This window comes from Chaetodon auriga, chromosome 9 (genome assembly GCF_051107435.1).
Source record: "Chaetodon auriga isolate fChaAug3 chromosome 9, fChaAug3.hap1, whole genome shotgun sequence".
In the NCBI taxonomy this organism is placed as follows: Eukaryota; Metazoa; Chordata; class Actinopteri; order Chaetodontiformes; family Chaetodontidae; genus Chaetodon; species Chaetodon auriga.
Genome location: NC_135082.1, coordinates 7,752,522 through 7,779,226, shown reverse-complemented (window position 1 = coordinate 7,779,226; position 26,705 = coordinate 7,752,522). Strand labels below are relative to the sequence as shown.

General features: G+C 41.6%; 1 protein-coding gene across 3 annotated transcripts in view; it reads right to left on the bottom strand.

Annotated features, from left to right (window-relative positions):
- Window positions 1–2,786: 2,786 nt before the first annotated feature.
- The window catches only part of aff2 (AF4/FMR2 family, member 2), a 133,424-nt gene continuing 109,505 nt past the window's right edge, over window positions 2,787–26,705 (bottom strand). For 2 of the 3 annotated variants that reach the window (XM_076738566.1, XM_076738568.1), the window contains 16 exons: window positions 25,177–25,294; window positions 24,128–24,233; window positions 23,890–24,040; window positions 23,494–23,709; window positions 22,247–22,451; window positions 17,889–18,962; window positions 17,639–17,754; window positions 13,393–13,633; window positions 12,566–12,699; window positions 11,429–11,492; window positions 10,603–10,739; window positions 8,319–8,390; window positions 7,721–7,814; window positions 6,609–6,661; window positions 4,807–5,036; window positions 3,007–3,270 (listed from right to left, as the gene is read on the bottom strand). In XM_076738566.1, coding sequence (XP_076594681.1) covers window positions 3,149–3,270; window positions 4,807–5,036; window positions 6,609–6,661; window positions 7,721–7,814; window positions 8,319–8,390; window positions 10,603–10,739; window positions 11,429–11,492; window positions 12,566–12,699; window positions 13,393–13,633; window positions 17,639–17,754; window positions 17,889–18,962; window positions 22,247–22,451; window positions 23,494–23,709; window positions 23,890–24,040; window positions 24,128–24,233; window positions 25,177–25,294 — 3,133 coding nt within the window. In that variant the 3' untranslated portion in view covers window positions 3,007–3,148. Of the gene's footprint in view, window positions 3,271–4,806; window positions 5,037–6,608; window positions 6,662–7,720; window positions 7,815–8,318; window positions 8,391–10,602; window positions 10,740–11,428; window positions 11,493–12,565; window positions 12,700–13,392; window positions 13,634–17,638; window positions 17,755–17,888; window positions 18,963–22,246; window positions 22,452–23,493; window positions 23,710–23,889; window positions 24,041–24,127; window positions 24,234–25,176; window positions 25,295–26,705 lie in introns of all 3 variants that reach the window. The other variant, XM_076738567.1, reaches the window with a different exon arrangement.

The following is a 26,705-nucleotide window of genomic DNA, read 5'->3' as shown; positions in this document are numbered from 1 at the left end:
AGTGATCTATGGAGGTGCTAGTAGGGAGATTTTGCCACTGTTGGACAAAACCAAGCTAGCCATTTTCCCAATGTTTCTGGTCTCTATGCTGAGCTAAACTGCTGGTTGTCACTTCATATTAAGCATCTTACTCTGTGTGAGATGGTGAATAAGCACATTTCCTAAAATGCTGAACTTTTCCTGTTAAGTGACTTGATGTTCTTGAACAGACTGCTAGCTTTAGTGTTTGAAGTGGCTCTGTGTTTTCAGGTGATGTAGAACATTCACACTGTTAATGACTATGTGACAATAACTACACTGGCTACTTTTTTTTTTCTTTTTCAAAATGGACACAAGTAGTTCTTGGTCTGAAGCTATCATTTATTGCATGCGATGGTTTAAAATTGTCAGGCATTTCAGACAAACCCATACTTGCTCAAATCATCATGAAAAAAGAAAAGAAAAAAGGCAACTGATGCAAATTTGACACGTTAAATCACACATTTTTCTTAAAGCCAAACCCTGGTGTCATCATAAACGCCAGTAAAAAGCTTGTGGAAACATTTGATTTTACGAAAAACAATCTCATATTTATACCAATATGGTATGGAAAATCATTTAGATTAATTCTTTGTTCTTAAATAAATAGAGCAATTCCCACTGGACACAAATAGAGGCACTTGAGTTTCTTTTTTTGTCAAAGTGAAAATTACTTTTCACATCCGCATTGTCTTCCATACACATTCAGCGATGGTCAAATGATCCAAAACTTAAAAATTCATGCTTGATGTGCTGGATTTACAAAGACCATGAAAAAAAAAAATCGAGATTTTAAATCTTGACAGCACATGTGAAAACAGAGAGACACCACATGGATGCAAAAGGCTCTCGATTTGTTTCCATGTGCCACAAAGTGTTAAAAATCCGATCATGTTTGGTGCAGTGTAAATGCAGCCATAGCCTCTGCATGGACACACACAATCTCTCTCTCTCTCTCTCTCTCTCTCTCTCTCACACACACACACACACACACACACACACACACACACACACATATAGATACCCAATTTTGTTGTTTCACTTCCTCATTCATCCACATTGAATCATTCACAAGACACTAAAAAACAAACACTGTTTTCAGGAGTCACAGTCTGTACATTATGGTACACAAACATCATTATTGTCCAGTCAGGTAATGATTTAAATAGACTTGACAATCAGCTGTACACGTTTACACACTAACAACACAACACGACAAATGCTGGGGAACGACTACAACACATCCAGCAGATGATTTGGTCTCATTAAGTGCTGTACAAAGTCGCTGCTGATGCACAGGATTTTTGACATCAGGGCAGAAAAGCCGATGTGAGATTTCCACCCTGTTTACTTGATCTGCACATAGGTGGGGGCTTAATTAGAGCCAAATCACACTGAATCTTGTAGTGTCTTCCCCCCGTAAGTGTCTGACACCTTAGTGGGTGGGTTACTGTGGGAAATAGAACTGAGCGGAATTTCTTCAAAGCCCATAACCAGTCAGAGAAGAACCAGACAAATACTTTCACTGATGGAGGAAAGCCCTCATTTGTAGGACCACTGAATTGAATGCTTGTTCTGCTGAGCTGTTAACTCCCCGGACTGCAACTCGACCAGCTCTTGTAATCCTCAGTCTAGCTTGACACATCTTAATGTTAGGTTTATCTTGATTGGATTGCTCTGAGAGCCTCCACATCTGAGATCTTACAGCTTCCATTTAAACAAACCGCTGATCCCAATCACATGTGAGTCTCTCGATGGCAACTGTGACAAACTGAGGCTGTCCTGATACTCACAGGCGTAACTGAGGTCACAAACTGTCAAGTATGAAAAGCTGGCATCACATGTCTGAACATAAAAACATAATTTTATTTCTTTGTATATTAGTTTGGTATTTGGTACCAAAACTGAAGAATCATATCAGCATATAACGCTTTCAACGAGGTGGGGGCATTGGAATGAACTTGAATAACCTGATTTCTATTTCTTCTAGATAACAATCAGAGGATAATCCAGAATTAAGAGGAAAAAACAGATTTAAAGTTATAACCCTGAAGACTTCACATCTGATTGGTTTCATCACACCTGTGGTAGTTATGCTAAAAACATCTCAATAATACTGATCCTTAGTAGCGCATGTGTACATTATTTGAATCCAGTGCAGGAACGGCGAACTCTGCCACTGACAATGCAAACTACAGCTAACTAATAAGTGTAAATCCATTTAATGCCTACAGCAGAACAAAGCAGGCCATGAATAGTATGAAATATTACGTTTGATGTGATTAAATTCTTAGTCATTACAACTTTAAAAATGTAAAATTTGACCAACTTGTTAACCAGAAAGGATGACTTTCCAGCCATTTCAGTCATTTGATATTCCTGTGACTAATGACTATATTGTTAAACTACTGAAGGAATACACAACAAGGAAGCAGCCTCTAGCATCTGATTGAAATGAAAGCGGAGGACTAACTTCAGCCTCTATCAGTTCGGCTCTAGTGGTTGTAGCTGAGCACCTTCCCTTTACCAGCATGGTCTTTATCTAATGGATTGGACCACTACTCCACTTGGATCGATATCAGCCTGAGGCTTTAATTCTCGTCCCAATCACAGACACGTTTCTAGGCCACTGCTGGAGCAGATGAGCCTCTGTTGAGCTCCTTCCTTACCTTCAGCCTCCTTAATCACATCAGCCTCTCACATATCTTTTTGAAAATGATCCTGCCTTAGTAAAAATACTTTTTACCTTTCCTCTCTGCTTCTTATTTCTATTCAGGGCCACGGGGAGGTTTGTAACATCTGTAGTCCCTTTGGGAATTTAAGCAGCCTGCACTTACATACAGCTGCGGTAGCTCGAAAAAGCACATTTTCAATATGCTAATTTGTATTGTGTGATTCACAACTGAACTTCCAAAACTTATATTCTGTTCAGGCCTAATTGCAGGTGAATTTCAGCCCAATTCATCCACCCAGTCCATGCCTTGACATTAGTGTTGGAGGTGTCGGGTCATTTGAAGGATCCCAGTGGGAACTGAAGCATCGTCCTGAGTCTCATCTCACTTGTTATCCCAGTTCTAGCTCCCAGGCCCCCCCCTTTTTTTTCGTGTATATTTTGGCTCCGGTCCAGTCCTTACAGCAGGTGAGCTTCTATGCGGAGCCAGTGCAGTCCTTGTCTGATGTATCGGACCAGCTCAGTCATGCTGCTCTGCTGACTCAAAGGCTCCATTACTGAGTCCAGCTCCTGGAAGAACTCTACAGGTGGGAGAGAGAGAGAGAGAGAGAGAGAGAGAGAGAGAGAGAGAGAGAGAGAGAGAGAGTTGCTGAATGTTACTCTGTCTGCTGCTGCTGCTTATGCTGAAATGACACCTGTGCGTACAGTTTGAGGTTTTTTTTCTGATGGTGCTGACATCTAATTATCAAATGAAGTGAAAGCACTTTTGTCACGAAAATTCAACCCTAATTTTAAACCTATAACTGTATTTGGTGGCTGCAGGCAGCATGATAGTCATCTTAACATGCTAATTAGCTTAGCATGGTGGTTTATTTGGTGACTCAGGCAGAAAGATGGTTAGCTGGACATACTGTTGCACATTTTATTTGGTAGCCTCGGCAGCATGAGGGTTAGCTTAACATGCTAATTGGCTTAACATGTTCATTGGTTTATTTGGTGACTCAGGTAGAATGATGGTTAGCTGACATACTGTTAGCATGATAGTTAGCTTAACACACTGGTTGGTTTTTTTTGCTTGCTTATGCAACATGATGGTTAGCTTGACATGTTGTTAGCATGCTAGCTAAATAAACATGGCAGAAAAGGATGGTTGTTTGGCTGTTGCATTGTGGGTTGAGCAGCATGCTGCTAATGATAGCAACAGCTACTTAGTTTGTTACATGTTAGCTGGTTGTGGATACTGTTAGCTGCAGATATTAGCTGGTCATATCGTAGACAGAAGTGAATATAACTTGCTGCAGAGGGCTGTGTTGATTCTGTGGCTGCAGGTAAAGAGGGGGCTGTTTCAGGGACTCTGGAACACACTGTTGACCTTCTCTGTGATGTGGATGCAACTCAACGAAACAGTGGTTATTAGTGGCTGGTGAAGTGGTTTGATGAGACAGCTCAAGGGAATTCAGTGGAATTAACTAGCAGTGGTTGGACATCAAGCCAGTTTAGCCTGAGCAGACACAACATAGATATAAGGCTGGGTTGAGTATCTGCTTTTTGTTTAGGTGAACATAGGATTCAAAGACACTTTAAATTCCATTAAATCGGAGAATAGTTAGAGAGGTTTCTGATAGAACTGCTATTTTTAAGATGAATGGAGCAAGATAAGCAGGGACTCTTTCATGTTTAACTCTACCACTAAACATGTGAGAAAAACTCACTAATAATTCCTATCTCCGTCAGAAGAATGATATATTTCACAGTGTTTATTAGTGACACTTCTGTATATTATGTTTGCTTATACACATTTTTCAAACTGGTTTTACCTTGGAAACTGTCACTTTTTCATACATGGTGGCTCGAATCAACAGCATTTTTTTTTTTTAGACTTTAATATATGCCTTGCTACTCTTTGTGAATGGCCAAAAAGCCAGTGTTTAAAAGCTTTCACATTTTTCAAAGCACTGAGAAAGCAAGGAACAGTAGTTTAGTACAGTATAAGCAGTGACACGCACTGTGGAAGGAAATGAAACTTCATTAACAGATCTTTGTGTTGAGTAAAAACACCACAGCAAAAAAACATTTAACATGATCTGAACTTAGTCATTTGTCAGTTGTTGTCCTACCTTGGCTGTCAGTGGCCAGTCTGTCAGCAGTCTCCCAGTGCTCATAGCTCCGCAGGATATTATTGGTGATGTTAACGTGACTGGCAGCCATGTGGTGAATCCGCTGGGGAATAGCCACACTTCCTGACGAGCCGGGGGCACCTCCAGATCCTCCTCCTGCTCCTCCACCTCCACCTCCGCTGCTGGCTGGGGAGGGACTGAGTGAGAGAGGAGATGGAGTCCCATTGACCCTGGAGAATACCGAGAGGCAGTGAGTCCCAGTGACACCAAGAGAATTAAACAGGATGTATGTATGCTGGAACGGCTTTTGACTTACTCGATGGCAACCAAAGAGGGAAGTGTGCACTAAAGTCTGTCAGCCAAGTGTTAGTTGTTACATATTTTCCAAACAGACTTGCTGGTGTCAAAGATTCATCTGCCAAATACTGCCTTCATTACTTTTCTATTTTTAAAGATAAGGCACACTAGACTTTGGAAGAAGGAAAAAATACAGATGAGAAAGAGGGTGCCCACATGATGACCCAGTACTTTCTGCACCAGTCAGTACTCCATTCATTTTCATATGTTTTCTATGTTTACTGTGAAAATGATAATAATGAAAGGTTGTCAGCTTCTGGACTTTCATTGTCTCTTTACTGCATTTTAGATTGTGTATTACAAGGTTGGACTGGGAGAAAAATCTGCTTGACAGCACAAAACTGCAAAAGCATTCTTTGTATGAGCACATACAGAATTTGAAGTGGATGAGAGATGAGAGGCTGATGAGGGAAAAATAACATATTTATCCTCGTCAGGAAAAATACAACACGGAAAGTAAAAGATGTCGTAGAAGGAATACAAAGCGCCATGTTTGTGACAGGAAGCAACAGGTTTAATAGAAAATGCATTTCTGGATGAATCTGACATATATTACTGGCACCATATAAAGTTGTTATGGTGAATGTGGTTGTAAACATTTGCCAAATTACACATCAAGCAGACATGGAGCAACATTAGCATTATTATGGGGTCATGTTTCTGGTGAATGCAAGTTCAATATCAAATCTCCTTTTAGCACTTTGTGTTCACCAGCTAGTTGCCAACCTGGTGTGTTTGCAGTTTATGGCTGTGCAGGTTGTGTGCAGTGGGTTTATCAGGGCTTTTGAACTGAAAACAGCTGTCTTCTGTGGCTGCAAACAACATTGATGAGAGCGCTGAGACTGAACCAAAACACTTTGCAATCAAATACAATTAAAGGAGTAATCGTTTCAGGCCTGACGACCATAAAAAGTGTTACAAATGTGAGGTTTTGTAGCGTTCCTGACATTCACCATACAGTGACATCAGTCATGTGACTACAAACTGCTCCCCATGCCTTGCACAGCTGGGTATGTGGCTCTGGCAGTGACGTAATGTCTGTGATGTGGCCTTGACCTTCGCTGACCCGACGACTTGTGCCTGATTCAGAGCCACACGCGCGCACGCACACACACACACACACACACACACACACATACACAGCTCCAGTTCTGCTGTGTAAGAGCTGTCCAAGCTCGTTAGCTTCACATCCACAGCTCCTCCAACCCTCTCCTCCTCCATCTATCATCACTCCTTCTCACCTGGCACTCTGCAGCCCCTCCAGTTGTCTCCTCCTCACATCTACAACAAATCAATCCCTTTATTTGCTTCCTGAGGGGTTTGTTTGAGGAAGTGGCTGTCAGCATGGTATTTTGCAGCAAAGCTTCGATGAATTATAAATTCGAAATTATCTATGTGAATGAAGGGGGGCGGGGGGGTGATCCTGCATGTGTTTGTATACTCACTTCCCATTGGTCCTCCAGGGAGAGGGTGCTTGGTGGGAACTCTTGGCTGAATTCTGGGTCACAAAAAGACAAATTGAATAGAACTTGTTTTTAATGGTTTACAGTGTGCACTAACATGGAAATAATGTGCAGCAGAAGTCACATTTTACAGTTTTTGTGTCCATGAAATGTGAAGCTACAGCCCTGAGATGCTTAGCTCTGTCTAAGGTTAACAAAATCTACCAACTCTCTAAAGCATCTCTAAAGTTCAGTAAATAACACGTCTTCACAAAAGCCCCAGAAATAAAGTGCTAAAACATGGCATGAACATTCAACTAACTGGATTCATTTAGAACCTCTAAATATATTTTTTAATAATACAGTAAGTTATAATATGGGGTGATTTACATATTTACATCTTTTGTTGTATATTTTACATTTAAACCCTTCATTTAATCAGAGAAAAAAGAAACACTGGAGACAAATGCATCAGCTAAATGGCTAAAATATAATCACATTAATATAACATGTGCTGAACCCCACTGGGCCACCAATTTGCCCCATACAGTAAGTGTAATTTCTGAACATTAAAACGTGTAATGTTACTCATTGACAAGCCCTTAAAATCCACATTAATGTGTCATGTGGATAAGTATATTACAGAACTGGTGAGACTGTTTTTCTGCTGTTTAAAATGAATCGCTGCGACTGAGCTCAGTTATTTTTTTTTCTTTCTGTCAACACATACTGTATGTACACAGCCTGTGCACACGTACACAGCTAAACCTCCCAGTCAGTCCCTACACAGAAATCCAATCCCATCAATGCAAATGCGGCACTGTGATAATGACATCCTCAGTAATTAATTAAACTAAACATAATTAATCAAAACAAGCACATTAAACCCTAACAATCCACTGTGATGATTGATGGAGCTAATTAATACATTAATATCAAAGAGAAAGAATGGATTTTAATAACGTCATGCAAAATTAATGCACAGGCACCATGAAAATGATTATGAAATGTATTTGAGGGATTGTAATTAGTTTTTCATGTTTTCCAACTACAGAGGGAGAAAATGAGCGAGAGTGGAAGGAAATGAAGTCCACGTCCCAGTGTGTGCGCGTTACCTTGAAGTACTCCATGAGCGACCGCGAGTACTTGACAGCGTGGTCTTTCTTCAGATGGAACATCCTCAGATACAGCAGAGACAGACAGCGGTTACTATGGAAACAAAAACAAATGGCAGATGAAACCTCTGTACAAGCCTCTGTGTTTCTGTAAATGACACGTGTCCACAAATTGAGCAGCATCAGTAGCCTTACATTGTAAATATATACATGTGAGTATTGATTATGCTAATGATCACGTCTCATGAACTTGCAGCTCTTCAGCTAGGTGGAATTCATCAGGTTGAAATGGATAATTTACGACATGTGTGTGCGGTTCAATGAATTTTATGAATCCAACTTGCAACACTCTGGGAAGATACTCTTGCATGAGGACCTAAACACTGACATTTGCATATTTTTAAGTAAATTAAGAGTTCAGCGTTTCTCCAGCAGCATTCAGCTGGCAGTAGAGAAGGCTACATTTACACCAAGCACTGAGGAGCTAAAGGTTATAGGTGAGACCCAGACTACTACTATTTAACAGTTGACTGAATGATTAAATACACACGCGCGCGTGCACACACACACACAAACACACACAAAAAGAGAATCATACCACAACACAGCGAGTTTCTTCTCAGCGACCGTAGCTGAATGGCTGGTGAAGTTCTTCAACCTCATGGCATACCTGCAGGGGACGGCACTCATTACTCATCTGCTGACAGTTCCAGCGATGTGTGGACGTGAAATGAAAACACACTTCACTTTTCTCATGATAGTGAATTCGTTTATGTATGCTCAAGGATCATTTTAATTAGAAAATCAAGGTTACAATCATCCAAGGACCCTCTCTGAACATAAAGAATATAAAACAGCTGCACGTCAGTTCGTCATTAATTCCTTCAGCTCACTGACAGCCAGCGTCCGTCCTGCTGAAGTGCCCTCAAGCAAGACAAGCTACAGGTCAGCTTTATCTGCCCCAGTGGAAGGATGCACTTCTCCGTGGTTATTGATTAGGCATTTAAAGAAATGCTGTAGGGGTCAGCTGTTGCCTCCTGCCCTCAGCGACCCTGTCCGATAGCTTAGCGAGGTGGCTAATCAGTCAAAATAAAACTCAGCAGTGACAGGTGAATCAGAGCAGAGGAGTTCCACCTTTATGCTTTCCCTCTGCTCCCTCCTCAGGGAAGTCAAAGGCCAGAGTCACAGATCAGCAGCCCTGCAGCTGGTGAGGGTTCAGTGTCTTGCTCAAGGACACTTCGGCAGGATGGATGAGCGCAAACAGGCCCAGCTTGAACCTGAGTCCTTCAGGTAAAAGACTCTCCTCCACTACATCAACCTGTTGTCACAGCCCGCCTGCTTTCAGAGGCAGCACTCATTTGTTACTCTCAGTTTGCTCTCGCAAAGTTGCACTTAGTGACTTTACACACTGGCAGCTCCGAAAGGCTGAAGAACAGCAGAGATCCTGCAAAGCGACACTTGTTAAACTAGGCTCATTAGCAACCCTGCAGGTCTGTGAGACTTTAGACAAAAAAGGCAGAAAATAACATGTCGGAGCGTCCAGACACTTCTGAATATAGCACCAGCCTCCTGCTAATTAGGATTTAGTTCGTATTCAAAAGCTCATGTTTTGATTTGTCATTTTCTGTGGGCAGAGAGGTGACCAATAAGTTTGCAACCACAGAATATTATTTAAGCTAATTGGCTGGACTGATAAGAGAGTGTAATTTTTCATGTATGAATCTTGGGTAATATTTCTTGAAAGGTTTGGTAGCAATTATGGGGAAATAGACACAATGTTCTGAGACATTACACATGGTCAGCAGCCCCTCATTTAATGTTTTTGGGAAAGAATCAGTAAATAACAGCTGCATAGTTGGGTAGAGTGGTAGATTTTTCCAGTTTGTTGAACAGAATGCTTGTCTCTAATTGACAGCTATACAACTTACAATTTATACAAATAGGATTTTTTGCAGGGTCAACTGAGCTGCTCGTGGACTGAATAAAGAGGTCTCTTTGGAAAAAGAGGGTTCAGCTATCCAAGGTCATAGAGAATGAGGGGGCTGAAGGTGCTGCTGCACCCATATCAAGCATTACAGAAATCATCAGTTCATCAGAGAAAAGTTTTCCTTTGTTTGCTGCTTATTTTTTTAGCAGCATGCATTTAGTCTGTCATTGTTTCCTTTAACGGAGCAATGGTTGTTGATACAGTCACATCAAGCTGGAGATTTTTCATTCAAGCCCAAACATGAATCTTGAGGTGTTTTCAAGTGTCTCTCAATCAAAATGACCCAAAAATAACACAAGCGAGTTTCCAGCAGTTTGTGATCCATCTCCAGTCATCCTGTCAGCCAGAGCTCTGCAGACTGAGCTCAGTCCAGCCAGATACAGCAGCTCATTAGCACGAGTCCACAGTCCACACAGAGTAACATTATCATTCCTCACTGATGCTCTGAGTGCCATGCATGCATTTTGATGTGTATTTCACTATGAGGCGGTGATGTGTTTCTAACAGAGACCCACAAAAGCACACATACGCTGTCTCTCTCTCTCTTTCGCGTCTGAATTAAGTCCAGTGTAAATGCTGTGGCTGCTGTGGAAAATCTGTTCAACTTTGCTTTCTGTTGTACTGTTGTGTAAAACATCCTACAATGTCTCTACGGTATTGTTAATAGGTGTTAGACAGACATTGCCTCAGCTATTGAAAGCATCTGCAACATGTCTTTACACAGTATATATATATATGTATGTACAGTGTATATATGTATATACATATAACCTTCCTAAGAAAACACATGAATTATCAGTTTCATTCTACAAAATCATGAGGACACTACAGTCTTATAAAATGTGCCTTCATTTCACTTGATAATGCCATGTCCGTCTCTCCATCCACACAGTACCTGATTAGCTCGACAGTCTCAGAGTACATGGTATAGGGTGATTTGGCCTCTAGCGGATCTCGTTCCATAGCATTTCCACACTCTATGAAGGAGAGGGCGCCGTCTGCGTAGTTCACTGCTTTACCGAATTTGTCCATCTACAGACAAAGAGGAGAGGAAGAAAGAAAAAAGGCAGACAGGCAAATGAGGGACAGAGAAGAAGAAGAAATGTGGCAATGAGAAAAATGAAAAGAGCACAGACAGAGAGAGAGAAGACATGAATAAGACGGAGACAGAAGAAGCAGTGTCTTAACGGCATTGTGGCAGACGCACAGTCTTCTCTTTGAATAATCTCCTGCTAAGATGCAAATCCCCAGATAAATATGAGGAAACAACGTGTAAACATTAGATAAATAACAAGTTAAATAAATCTCATTTCATTGTTCTGGGGGATCAGATAATTCTTTTGATATTGTATAATCTTGCAGACATCATCAGTCCTTGAATGCAATGTTCCCTTGGAGACAAATGGTGCAATAAATAACACAAATTATACAGTACAGTCCTTGATATGATTTTCATTCTTCGGAGACTCACTGTGCACACACATGAGCAATGACACGCAGTTCTGTGCAAGTACACACATAATTACAGTGTGGAGTTTGGATTTTAACATTGTGTGGCTTCAAATCATTTTCTTGCCATCTGTGTGTATCTGCCTACTTTCTCTTTGCTTCCTGTATTTGCAAGAGTATGGAGGTGTAAATATGTGTGTGTGTGTGTGTGTGTGTGTGTGTGTGTGTGTGTGTAACCGTGTGATTGCAGGCAGAGTTGTGGAACATCTCACCAAAGCATCAGCCTTGTGCTTCAGTCTCTTGGCCTCCTGCATGTAGTAGTCTGCACTGTGGACTCTGGGAACAGCAGTGAAAGAAGAGCATAAACAGCACGTTTGCAGAACATAAATAGCATGTTAGTGCTGACACGTCATTAAACAAAAAGTAAAAAAAGCTGCACGCTGGAGTGATTTACATAATCACTGGCTGTGAGTAGCTTGCAGTGAGTTATATACAGTAGGCTGCTTTGGTATACATACCTCAGGCTTAGTGTACCCTTAGTACAACAACAAAACATGCTGTTTCATGAATAATGCAGAGGCCCTTTGGGACAAATAAGCAACAAGATCCATCATCTTTCCAGGTTTCAACACAACTGGACCAGTGGTGAGGGAGTTACAGATATCTCCCCCACCTACAGCACAGTCATAGGCCCTCCTTTGGACTATGAGTGTACTGTTTTAAAACATCCAACATACAGCGTGAAGAGGTATCAGGCCTCAAATCAGATGAGTTAAGACAAACAGGAGAATGTGTTAGTGACTCTTTCTGCACCAGCACTGATTTTTAATAAAAAAAAATAAGACATCCTATTATGTTTTTCTTTCCTTTTGCTGTGCCAGAAAGAAGTATCAAGTATACTAGTATTGTTAGTATAAGTTTAGAATTCTGGTATTGTGACATTAATCCAAAATGTAATGTTTAATGTGATTTTACTTCTCTGAGAAATCTCCGCTCTGCCTTACATGAATACATTACTCATCTCAGCTGAGAGAGGAGACCCATAAATAATAAGAATCTTTAGATGAAGAAACAAGATACATCAAACGTTTCTACAGGACACACTTCCATGTAAAAAGGAAACTCCCAACAAAGGAAATGGGGGGAATTATTGATACAAGAATCGACAGAATTACACACAGTCTGCAAGCTCTGATGAACAACCATGATGAGTAGAATGAGACATATCTGTAAATCATGCTGCTGAACAGACCTCACGAGGAGATCAAGCATCAACTAAGAGCGCGTCCCGGTAAATTTCCCCAACTAATGCGTCACATCACTCTGGTGATGACTTACCAGTGTCACCATGCTGACATGAGTAGTTTGTACATGCTGGTGTGTATGGAACATACTGTATTTCTACTTACGTGTCACTAAACGACAGCCTTGGCCTGCGAGGTTCGGCCGATTCCGTCACAGGTTCCGACCACGCCTCCGAGTCTGACTGTCCGTTGGCATGGTAACCGTCTCCACTGGGCTTCTCGCCGTGGAGCTCCATTTCCTGTTGTAGAGAAGGCATTCAATCCGCGGTTATAATAGTATTTATTAGTATTACAACGTGTGGCTTTCATCAACCAGCTACTTCAGTTTTATTGTTGTGTCTTGTTCACAGTGATGCTGAATTAACAGTCTTGCTGTCACTGCTGTGAGAAAGGGTTGAAAGAGTGAGACAATCATGAACACTTTCTTTAAATGTACTTATGTCATGTCAGAAATACTTACTTCTCCAGTCAGTGATCGACTTGGAGTTGTTCTTTATTGAATGTACTGCATTACCTGCTACCACACAACAAAGCACTCTAAGATATTTGAGTGATTTTGGCTCCTGAAACTCAGACAAATTGCAAGTGAGGAAACATGACTCGCATCAGTGGAGATGTGTGTCCCGCTGTAGATTCATACGTTTTAAAAATGGCATGCCATTAACTTGGGTTATTTTTGGAACAGCGTCAGGTGAGCAACTCAATTTTGCACTAAGAAGATAATGCCACTAGCCTGCTATCACTCAAACATACTGTGTACCAGAGTGTGGACAATGAAGCACGGCAGCCAAAAATCTACCTGGGGGACGTGCATTATTTTCAGGTCCGAGTTATCATCAGTCCTTTCTCCTGAAAATGTTCTGATACCATTTCAATAAGAACATATTTGCTTGCTGAGATGGTGACATTTAAAAGTGTTCCTGAACACTTACACTGCCATTTCTCACATGCGAGGACGCCTTGCCTTCGCCTCTCCTGTGTCTGTGTGAGGACGAGGAAGTGGAAGTAGAAGAGGTGGAGCAGGGCAGTATCCCAGCGGCGCCGCCCTCCTGGCTGAAAGAGGAACTGCTGTCGCAGGTTCGTTTACGAGGGGGATCGTCAGAGAGGGGGGACAGGAGAGGTGGAAGGAGCTTCTCATCGCGCCGTCGAGACTGCTTCCTGTTGAGAGAGCTACTGAACACACACACGCGCACAAACAGACACACAAACATTTATTAATTCACTTAGTGTGGACATGATGATGAGAGAGGTGAGGAGGTACCTCAGGTAGCACATATCAGTTAATGTACTTAAAAGAAACACGATTTTTCCATTTTAAAATGTGTCACATTCTTTAAGAGTTTAGCTCATTAAAACTCCAAACATTCCTAAAACAAAGGATCACAAATAATCTTGATAATAAGGGGAAATAATCAAAACAACAATAACTGACAAATTTTCAATCTTGACTTTTAAGACATGGTCAGAGGACACAACCACCAACACCAAAGCCACTGTAACCTCACCGTACATAAACCCAAACATACAATAGAAAAGTAAACTTTCATGATTCAAATTGTTATTACGTTTGTCCTTTACAGTGTAACCCCACGTCCCTCAGCGAATAGAAATACATGTGCTTTGGGGATTCTGCTGTCATCAAGTATAATTTCAGTATGGTATTCTTTTATGTGAGTCCTCCTTACAGACTGTCAGGGTCCAAAAGTTCTGCTGTTTACCTGCTTGCTGTGTTTAAAAGAGGGGCTGTCCACTCTCTTTCAAGCTGTCCCACACCCGCAGTTCTACCTAGCTGCCGACCAAAGTCTAACTCCACCTGGCTCCCATTGAACTGCTGTGTTTTTCATGGACTTACTTCACCTCGGACTTACTAAGCTCCTCCTGTTAGACTGTATACTGTTATTGTTACTACTTTCTACTCATTGCTCCCATCTATAGCTCCTTTTGCACCTCCAAACACCCGAGGAGGAAGCCTCTCTAGAATGAAAAAAAAAGCACATTTAATGCCATCCAGCATCTAAATCCTGCCTCTATAAGCTCAGCGAACAATGTCTGACTATCTTGTTGTGACTTCATTTGCAAATGCTGAATAATATTTTCCTTCTAAAATTGTTGTAATTTTACCTTCCCTGCTCAAGCATCAATGATTACTCCCTCAGCTGCCTTATTGTGGCTCTTGTGACTCATATTGTTTGCAGCACAACAGATAATATTTTTATGTTTTTCCTCTGCCTGGAAACTCTGGGGGTTTGATGCAGCGAGAAAAGTTGCTGAGCTCGCAGAACAACGCCCCGAGCCCCGACATTAGTGATAATACACAAAACCAGGGAGACAAAGACTAATTAGTTGCTGTCGTGTGTGTGTGAAAGTGTGAGAGTGTGTGCGTACGTTTGTGTCTGTGTGCAGCATAACTGATGTGTGCATGAGTATGCTAATTTGCAAGCATTTGTGTGTGTCTGTCCTTAAGTGGATGCCGGTGCGTGCGCAGGAAAGGATGTGAGAGCTATCATACTTCTTTTAAAGGGATAATAAGTTAAGAAATTTACACCCCTGTAGCACAAAATCACCACAGTATACCTGCCAAATATTCATCTGCAATACATACAGTAGCCAGGTGGGAAGATTTGTGGCTTTTTATGTCCAGCTGAAATGAAACTGCTTTTCTTTTCTGTTACATGCACGTATCTGCTCTGTGTTCTCCTTTGAAAAGAGAACTGACAACATAGAGGAGAAATTTAGATTTTATTATAATTTATTCATCATTATCAATTTGTGGGAACATTATTAGTTATCCGTCAGTGTAGACTGTGAACTTGTTTCCACACAGCTAATCAAATCTAGTCAGAAAGCAGTAATGTGTGCTCTCGGTGCGGGAAAGCCTTCTCTGATGGAAGTGTGCTGAAGCAGCACATGCTGAATCACTCAGGGGTGAGACTGTACAACTGCCAGATCTGTCCCAAGACCTACACCTGTCAGAACCACCTGAGGAGGCACCTGAAAAGCCACTCGAACGTGAACTGAGTCAGGCTTGAAGGGAAACTGGAGCAGAATCTTGGAGAACATTTTGCACATACAGAGACGCTGCATTCAGCAGTTAGGCTACTAAAGCTTCAATGGACCAACTAAACCAAGAATATAAAATGAGACTATGAAAACGTACCACACTGATGGGGAGGAGAATGCTGAGTGAAATAATCAGCCAATGACAGACTCATACCAACAGCCTACTTCCTGTGAGTCACACTAAACAGCACATAAACGTACCTGCAAGTGGCACTTTGGTTCGTTTACATGCTGCTGTGGTCTCAACTCCTCAGTGCCACAGCTAACAAAACCCTGTTTGCCCATCACGTGTGGGCTACATTTAGCTTGTTTCCTTTGTGTCTCAGTCTCCTACCGTGGCTCAGCCTGTCAAATGAACATGGACATGTACCCCAGCTGGCAAAGAGGAAAAAGAACATTTTTTTCTTCCTTGCAGTTAGAAGTTAAAACTATTTGGCCTTAATTAAAATACAATGCGCTCGACAAAAGAGGGCAAAGTTAATAAAGGTTTTACGAAGGTAAAACAAAACCTTCCTGAGGTAAAAACAAATTCATTAATAAGTCTTTTCTGATTATCTGTTGTCAAAATATGTCCTCACTGATTAAAACAAGGTGATAATAACTGGAGAAGCAGGATGATCACAGCATCTACTTTACAGCTTCCATAAAAAGCCTGTTGGAGGATAAAGAGACATTATGAGATGTCTGCCGTACAATGTCATGGGTTCAAGTCCAGGTCACCTCCTCTTTCCCTCCCACCCTTCCCCGCTGTGTACACTTTGATGACACTGAGATGCTATAAAAATATTTCCTCTGTAGTTGTCACGTTGAGGCTTATTTATAGCGACCGCCAGCTCAGTTTGTTGTTAATAATTCACACGGAATGCTGAAATTCACAATTTGTCATTCCCGTGTCACAGTGTGAATTGAACTTGCCTCTCCAATGACTTCATCACCACATTAAAAATTTTAAGCCTTCCTTAAACTCTAGTAGTGTCTGTCTTGTTGATGTATGATCGGGAGTCTGCGGAGGGTGTTTTATTTTGAAACCTTACTGGATTCTCTACGCTCTTCCTGTGTCTGACGTCCTATCTAGTTCCATCTGCTTTGTGCAGCTCACCTAAGTGAAAATAAGTCAAGGCTGACTTGTGGTTTCGGGACGTTTTGTGCTCTTTACAGTACATCACCTTGCTGTGAGCGTCTAATGTTGCTGCAAATGGGTTTTCATTGGAGTTAGATGGAAGCCCAGTGGGGCACGACAAAACATCAGCACTTGATGACCTGGGAATGAGGATGGTCTGGAACCTAGTTCTCACATCGCGTCGAGTCATATTATCATTTTTAAAGGTAAAGCTCTTTAAATCTTCACAATGAGCATGAATACCTGTCCTCCACGTGTACTAACAAGGTTTGAAAACACTCTCACGAACATCGCTGAAGCAATGCATGACAGTGAATTCTTTTTCTATCACATGGTTTAAATCTCATCCTCCACATCGTTTATGGCAGACACAGCAAGGAAACAGTGAGAAAACGCTGTTATAGCTTTTTAATGCCAATTTCTAAAATTCCACCATGTACATTTTCCATTACCGGCCTGTGATCTTCAGATGATTACAGGGATCAGTGTGTGCAGAAGTGTTTAAGAGGTGTGTTCTGGTGTGAGAGAGTTAAACGGACCCCATGGAGATTTTGACCACGAGCAGCTCTGTGGAGCAGCGTCTTTTGTTGATTTGTTGGGATTTGTTGGGTACTAGTAACCAGTTTAAGCAGTTAAATGGCTGAATAACATTTCAGTAACGCTGCAGAAGAAGACTGCTAGCAAGCAAACACAGACGTAACCAATGTAGATTTCAAAGGAAACCTCTGCTCTGGAAATGTTTTAAGAGGAATGAAGCACATTAAACAGATTGGTTTGGGCTCAAGGAGCGTGTTTTGTATTGTACCAACTTGTTTTTGTTGACACTAAAACACACAGGATACTTTTAATGTTGACGAATGTCAGATTATAAAACCCTAATCAGCCACTGAGGGTTGAACTTCGCTGATACATTATTGTGTCAAACGTCCAGGCCAGTATCATCTCATTTAGTCCTTGGTGGAGTTAATCTATTGCTGTTAACATGCGTTCACACTCACTCTGTGGAGCTGTTCTTGTGGTTGTGTATTGGAGAGATGCAAGGTGGGAGGAGCTGACAGTCTTTGTCCAATCGCAGCTTCTTATTGCTGTTGACTGATGACTCACTGTGGTCCGACTGGAGCATAGAAGAGAGAAAAGGCAGAGTATCTAAGTACAGTATGCAGAAAGGACACAGATTTGGAGGTTGGGTGTCAGAGAGAATGGTCGGACACTTAAACATGCTCGTGTGCAGTAAAAAAGAACAAACACCTTATGTTTCCTCTTGCTCTTGCTGGTGTGTTTCTCTGCTGGGACCACTATGTTTCCAGCTGCCTGCCTCCTGTGTTTGCCTCCATTCTCTCCTCTCTCTGTCCTCCCAGCCAGCCTGGGATTACTCTGCTCTTGCACCGGGGGGTTGTCCAGGACCCCCAGACCTTGGCATACCTTCTCTCTGTCCCTCCCCGTTGTCCTTTCCCTCTCTCCGAGCCCGAATCTTTCTCTGTCCTCTCTGTCCATCTGCCTCTCTCTCTCTGTTAATCTGTCTCTGTCACCTTGTCTCTCTCTGTCCTGCACTAATCGCTCATTTTCTTCTTCCTGTTTCTCCCCTTTGGGTAACTTCTGCCTCTCTCTCAGCCCTGGCCACTCTCTCTCTTCCTGCTTCTGTCTTTCTCTGTCCGCCACCCCTGGCCTCTCCCTCTCCCCCTGTCTCTCTCTGTCTCTCCCTTCACTCCCGCCCCTTTCTGTGATTCCAACTCTGGATCTTTCCCCCAGACCCTGACCAGGCACCCTGCTGAGCAAACTCAGGTCAATTTTCACCCATAAACTCTGAATCTCTTGGTATTCCCTCAGGGGGGAGAGAGGCACCTCGTGTCCCATGCTGGAAGGTGGTGACATGGGCTCCAGGTCTTTGCACTGTCCTCCTAACCCTCCAGGATCAGGAACAGAAGTGCCAAATGAACCACTTATGTTGCTAATGCTTAGGGAGTTACAGCTACTACTGCTGCCATTACTACCACTGCTGATGCTACTATTACTACTGCTGCTACCATTAGTGGTCACATTGCTACCATCTTTGACTCGAAGTCCCTTCCCTCCAAATGTTCCCAGACTGCCCATACCGCCAACAGAGGCAAGGCATGGGAGGAGAGGCGTGTGTATGTGTGTGCTGGACAGAGTCTGTGTGTTAATCGCAGAGCGTGTCGTCTGAGGTGGCAAAGCGGGGATTTTGATGGCTTCCTCTGAATCCGACTGGCATTCAGAAGAGGAGGAGGAGGAATCTGTTTCGATGAATTCTCGGGACTTGGGTGTGATTCTGGTGTTTGGACCTCTGTGTTTCCTCTTGTCCTGTTTTGAAGACAGAAGGGAGAGAGCGTTGAGTTGACTGAATACAATACTACTAATAATCATTCCTATGCGCCAACCTATGATATTCACTGTGGCTGCTAATCTGGATATTAGCCTGCAGTAAATGTGAAGTATAGCTAAAGATATATATTACCACATATGATAATGTCATGCAAAATGAGGCCGTACAGGCCTGTTGTACTAATCTTTGAAGTAAAGTGAAACCTGTTTGACTGTATGATTTTGTATGTCACTGCACACCAGTCACACGCAAATAACAAGATGCATTTCTCACAAAAAAAGAAAGAGCTTCTTCATCACAGATCATTCAGCGTCCACTAAAAGTGTCTCCTCACTGATGGCAGCAATGATATTCAGCCCTGATTCCTGCATCGTCAACAGAAAGAAGGCCCCTCACTGGTGCAGTCTAGATTCAGAAAGACTGGGAAAGTGAATGATGTGATGCTTTTTCTAAAAGCTGTGCGACATTTGTAACAACTACTCACAGTGACCTTTCAGCCTGCAAATGCTCAAAGTATAGCATCACATCACAGTTCCATCACAGAAGTCAGGTTTATGACTTCCATAGAAATCACATCAATACTTTTTCTCTTGTTCTCTCCGCCTCCATTTGTTCTAGCTATTACATGCTTCAAAGGGTAAATCTGGCATAACACATCCCATGAAAATACTGACACCAACAATGTGTTAGTCCTTCTCTCAAAACTTTATGACCTCCGTACCGTTTCTGAGGCACGAGGGCACAAGACATGAGTTGCTACTGAGGACATATGTTTTTGAAAACATGTCCATATATAATATACACACACACACACACACACACACACACACACACATATAACATTGTTGGTTTTCATCTGAGGATTACACACACTGATACCCTAGTGAGTATTTATGGCAGCAGAATTGAGTCAAAATAAACTACAGTGTCACCCAGCCTTATCCTGTTAGTGAATAAACTGTTTCCGAGCTGTTTGTGCATCATCATCCTGGCACTTTTTCTTGTGCGAAGGATGTGTGTGAAGGATGTGTGCCAGCAATCAGACCCAGCCTGTGCCTGCTTATTTCTTGGTCGCTCTGCAGAGTTACACCTGGATCTCTGACCTCGTTTAGTATCCAATCAAAATTGTCCATCAGATGTTGAATTCTTGATTTTAGACATGAAATGATCAATGACTGTACTCAAACAAAAGGAAGCGGGCAGCAGAACTGCGTGCGCAACATCAACGCGAGGAAGCAACTACAGAGGTAGATGGAGAAAATACCACTAATGTTTCCAGTCTTGAGCAAAACCCACTCGCTTGGCAGACACAAAGCAACAGTTTTCTCAGACTTTTGGAAACAGTCCAACGCGTGTTGCCATCTGCAAAATCCATTTTCAATAAACGCCATGTTGTGTTCTGTTGAAAAAGAAAAAGCCTGTCTTCTGTATAATGCTCATTTACACTGCAGGCAAAAAGCACTTCCTTGCAGTGTTTTCTGGAAACTTCTTCTCTTCTCACTGCTGACACTAAAATTAGCTGTTTTGCCAGATGTTCTGCACAGCTAAGGTTGGCAGCAGATCAGGTGTCATGACAAGACCCGCAGTGAGGGTTGCAGATGTTTTAGGTTAAGATGTTTTTTCCGTAAAATGTGGGAATTTCAGGTTGTTGACATCAAATTATAATACACCTCTTTAAATGATGCAGAATCCAACATGATATCATGGATGTAAAATGGTGGACCTTTAAAATCAACCTCAAAACCATTACATAAACATTCAGTGTAATTGGTATCACTGTTAATGAAGGCAAAACATTCTAACCTTCGATTATGTACCTTTAAAGTCATACACAGCAGCTGAGGTCAAGCTCAATTTTTTTTTATTTCATTTTCCTGAAGCATATTATTGTTGACAAAAGGTAAAATAAATAAATAAAACATAAGTTGATGGCTAAGCATCATATGTATTGTAGGAATGACGCAGTGTGGAGCTCTGAGCGGCTGTCGGGCTGACTGACGCTGTGGTTGAAGAGGGGGCAGATGTCAGGGTCAGGCATGTCAGTCTCAGGTGTCAGGTTTTTAACGTTTTGTCTTGTAGTGAAAAACACTGTACTTAAACCATGTGCAATTCTCATTGTTTTCTATGTTAGCAATATTATTTTTAATACCCCCTTTGTTGTATAGAATTCATATACGGACATCATTGATTTTCGATTTTGGATTTTTTATTCCCCTCTATGTCTCCTTTTATACTGATACTATTGCTGCTGCCTGTAACACCCTAATTTCCCCTATGGGGGATTAAAAAAGTCTTATCTTATCTTATCTTATCTGGACTGTGACAGAGGATCTGAGGTTGGCTGGTTGTTGCCAAAACGCACTTTTCATTGTCTCAATATCACTGATGGGTGTCAGTTAATTAGCCTCAGTGGCTGAGTTTTTCAAGCATGCAGCGGTTTCCTCAGAATGACGACATAAAAACAGAGAGGAAATTTGTTTTTCAAAGCCAACATATACAAATGACAAGAGGCACCGGTGTCATAAAGATCAACAGAGATCAAAACATGGCACATCCTAAAATAAATTCCAGCGCGCATTGTGTGAACTGATGTTCACTTCTTTTGTTCTTCCAAAGATGAGCATGTGTTCATCTTTCTCATGTCAGCCTGACTTCAGTGGATTTCAGACATTTACAATATTTCTTATGCTCATGGACTCATTTACAGGCTGCTCTTCAGCCTGTGGTATTTCAACATTACACATCTGACATTGCAGAGAAAATCATTTTTAACAATATCCTGCTGATTCCTTGATGACAATGTTTCGACCAACTTTCTCTCTTTCTGATCGTCACAAAACCACAGGGTGTTACTTCCTTATAGGTTAAGACGATGGGTGATGATTCAGCTCTGACTCCCCCTCTCTCTCTTCCATATGTCGATAAAAGCAGTCGGTGTTGAGCCTTAATAGTCATGTAGTAATACAGTTTTTATCCTGTGGGATATGATGACTTTTACAAATCATCCACAGATCCACAAGGATCATTACAGGATACATGGACAGTGTTACACTGGCTTTAAACTTACATATATTTACATATTGCAGATGTTGATAAGTAAAAGGGTGACGCTCACTTGGAGTATAGCACATACTCTATAGTACTAATACGTTAGTATTAGTATTAGTTGGAGCAACCATTCAGAAGAAACAGTCAGAAGAAATACAGAGAAACTCTCGATGCCCCCCACAAACACACGCACATCCCACCCTTACAAACTAACCTGGTTTACACTGACAGCAGGTACTGGCACAGGGGTTTGCTGTAGCGCGGCTGGTGGAGTCACTGTGTTGTTGTTTGAGTTGGTAGCACTGCGAGGTTCTTTCCTGGGGGCTGTTTTCCCACTGGGGGGTTTGCTTCGTGGCCTCGGGGGGTTCTGATGCTCCAGGGAGGGGGGAGGCAACAGGTCCTTCTCTCTGGCTGCAGGGCTGCAATGGGAAAAAACACGATGAGATCCAGATTAGTTACCCATGAGCAAGGCACGGCTGCTGTAGTGCAGTTTTACGTTGACAAACAGCAGCAGTTAATGTTTGCATTGGCCAGCTGCAGGAGGTGAATGTGTGTTAAAGTGAAAAAATACAAGACAGCGTGAAATAATTGAAAACAGCATGGATTCAGCTGAACTTGTTTGGATGCGGATAACTTAAAAATGGAAAGGGTGAGGGAAGAAGGGATTGAAGGAGAAAAGGAGTCAGTGTTTTTTTCTAATTGGCCACGCGTCAAGCTGAGCAGCCAGTTTGGCATGGCTTCTACTCAATCTGAGCATTTTTCACAACAGATGTGGGAGTGACAGTGCTCAGTGGCTGGCTGCCAAGAAGCTCAGTGAGCCACTAGAGCCTCGGTCAGCCCTCAGTACTAAGTAACATGTTGTCTTAATGTTAATTTCAATAGTTTTATCAATAAGAAGTGACGTGTAAGTTATGATGTATAGATACCAGTCAAGAAATAGGTTGTTACAATTGTGCTGCTCTCCTTCAAATTTCACACTTTATAAATTAAACGCAATTGGTTTCAGCGGGGCAGCTGCTAAACAGTGATTTAAAAAGTTGAATAGGATGTGGTGTTTCCCTGGGAACTGTCCTGGGACCTTAATCCTTTTATTAGATATCAGAAATTAACTATTTTAAATATATTGAATATATTGAAATGTGGCTCTCTGATAATAAACACACCTCTCATTTAGGGAAAACTGGGGCCATTCATTTTGAATATAAAAAAATATCTGCAAGTTTTAGTTTGACTTTGAATAATCAGCTCATAGAGGAGGCCATGGCAGTGCCAAAGCACCAAAAAACAAAACAAAACTGTAGGCTAGTGAAGGGCTTGGCCTCAAATCTAATGGCATTTTGACTATGCAGTCAAATCCTGGTAGTCACATTTAAGTGTGTGTGTGTGTGTGTGTGTGTGTGTATGAATGAATTTATTCAATTATTCAGATTGTTAAGGGGGGGTCTGCCCTCCCCTCCTTACCTATGCTGGTTTGCTCTGCTCCATGTCTGGTTCTGAGTATCCTCCACGCTGTTGGATCTGTCTGTCCGTCTGGGCTGTTTCTTCCCTGTGGTGTTCCTCCTCGGGGTCGTGACCTCTGGTCCAGACAACAGACCCGGTGACAGCCTCATCTTTGACCTCTGGCCCTCCCCTGACGCCTTCTGGCTGAGCTTTGCCTTGGCCTTCTCTCTGCCTGGGCTGCAAGGAGCAAGAATTGATTTTTCCCCTTTTATGGTTAGAGACACATTTTGGTCCATTTCTGCCTACAAATGATTCATCCCTCTGTCAGTGTGTCATTCATTCATTAAGCGATTCAACGGATAGAATTTGAAAAGTTGCTTTGCCAAATTTCCAAACAAATGCACTTGTAGCTCCTACCATAAGGCTGCCCTTGTATCCTTGTGTTCCACTGTTGGTGCAGTTGGAACAGGGGTGCTGTTTGATCCGCAGGGCTTGGTCTTAGCAGCTGTCCCCACTCCCGGTGCTTCAGTCCCTGGAGAGAAAGTCTCTGGGCCCTGGGTGATGGAGCCTGGGCAGAGGACCATTGGACCAGGATAAGTTTTCAAACCAGTGTTTTATTATTATGACTGTAGTGGCTGTAAATGTCCATACTGACCTGTGCCATGATGTTCTTGCTGGGGGGGCAGCAGGGGTTTGGTTTGAGCTTGGACCTTATTCAACCAGCTGTCCAGCTGCCACTTGTTGGTGGAGGGCGGCTCAGGCTATAAGGGGAAAACAACTTAAAGATTATTAAACACTTCAAAAGTAAAAAACATTCTGCAACACCTTCATTTCATTAGGATGGCTGTATCTACAGTATCATCGTCATAGCAGAATATTATTTGGTCTGAAAAACTCAAGATAGGTTAAAGATTCTTAACTTGATGTCTTGATATCATAAATCATTGAAGTTTTTATTATTTGCAGCCAGAAAAGCGATCTTCCTTTAGTTTGATCTGAAAGTAGCTGTATTTATTTGATCTCTGTGTTGTAGGTGGTTTTCACATACAGCTGCCTATGGGTTGCATGCTTCCAAATGATTTTCTTTCTCTTTCTCTGCATGTGTCTCTCTCTCTCACTGGGAAAGGCTGCATATGCCCATGAAACCAAGCAGCGTTGAGCCATAAAAATAATGTGATAAATAATGTTATAATTCAGCGTTCTGCAGTTGGAGTTTTACGACTTTCAGAACACCACCCAGAGACCATGGGAAGAGACCGTTTAATGTACAGGCAGTCACACACACACTGTGGAGTGAACAGTGGTGAATCAGGGAGAATAAAAAAGGCAATGAAAGTGCATCTGTCTGTTAATGAAATGTAAACAAAATTGGAGACACTTGTGAGAGCTGGAGACACATGATGTTGTCACTGTCAAAAAAAAAAAAAAAAAAAGGGAACCAACAAAATGAGATTTTGACGGCTGGCGCAAACAAAAAGCTTGCATGACTCCAGTAATAACTGGGGTTAGAAAAATTGATGTGGCAACTGTACTGACTGCCAGTTCATAAATTGAACTTGGTTATCATTTCACATGCAAAAAAGACAAGTTCATTTCTGCTAAGTTTCCGTACCTTTTAACCATAAACATGTTGCTCACTGTGTGTGAACAGAGTTACATGCAACTCAAACATATTCACCAGCAGAAACACAAATGTCATCCTACCTCTGGAGTGTTCGTGCGCGAGGCCTGATTATACTCGCTGTCACTGGAGCTGCTCTCCGATTCGTCTGTGTCTGACTCTGAGCTGCTCTCTGATTCGCTGCTGCTCCCTGATGCTCCACTAGAGAAGGAAGAAAGAAAGAAAAATATCTGTTTGTTATGTACTTGTACATTAAAGAAGTCATTCCGACAGTTGGAGAATTTTGCTCTAAATCCACTGTAACAAAACCATCAAGGGACAACATTTCACACTGCAACAAAACAAAGACAGTTATAGTTTCACTCGAGTTGCACAAAGTTTTGAACTCTACTTGCTATTCGACAGTTTTAATGAACCACCTCCCAGCTCTGTCTGGGACTCACTGCAAAGTCAGACCACAAGACTTCATTTTATGCAGATGATGTTATGCTTGATATTCAAGAAGGATCAAATCTCAGAAATATGTAATCAGCAATATATAATCAGGTCCAAATAAGCCATACCACCTATCTTAGAAAAGGCAGATGCTGAGTTGTTTCATGTTAAACAAATGAAAATCATCACATCAAACATCAAACATTAAAATTTCAAGATATTTTACAAATGAACAACTTCAGATAAACTTTACTGATCCCACTTGATCCCATTCATCCCATTGAGTCATAAAAAAAATGAAACAAGATAAAACAAGACAAAAATAAAAATGGAAAAAATAAAATTTTATAAAAGCTATATATGCAAGATACAACTTTAACTTATAACCTAATTCAATAAGTTATGAAGCTGTGTACAATGTGAATAAATACAGACAAGAGTTTTCAGAAGTGTTCCTGAGCCCATGTAATAATAACCTTCATGCAGTCATGTGTTTCATATGTACATATACGTATATGCAAATATATGCATACACACACACACACACACACACATATATACATGCACACACATATACACATATATACATATACATACACATACACACATATATATGCATATATATGTATGTATGTATGTATATATATGTATATATATGCATATATATATATATATATATAGCAAGGGACTGGAAGTATTAATGATTTGTTTATGGTGTATGTTTGGTGGAGAGCCATGCTAATACAGTACAGCCTCAGCTATTTGACTGGTGCAAGCTTTCCAATAATATATTTTGTGATATTTCATGCAGTCTGAGGTTGTTCTCCCCTTGTTGGCACAACCTCCCTCCCTGCTGAGAAATCTCCTCTACACTCACCCACTGGAACAAAACACATCTTCACCACAAATTTCAAGACAGCACATTAATCTCATCTGGGGACTTGATTTAGAGGTACGGGGAGGGAGAAATTCCATACGCTGTTATCAAAAACAAGATTAAAATAATTCAGAATCGACTCCAACTGCCTCAATTAGCAGACTGTACCATCAGAGTGTACAGTGAAACAGTAGTCTTTGTAAGCTGTATAAATTCATCTCTGATTATCTATTCATTTCACCAATTTTAAAAAGAGATAGTAATTGGGGAAGCCAGCCATCCTGCCACTGATTCAATAAA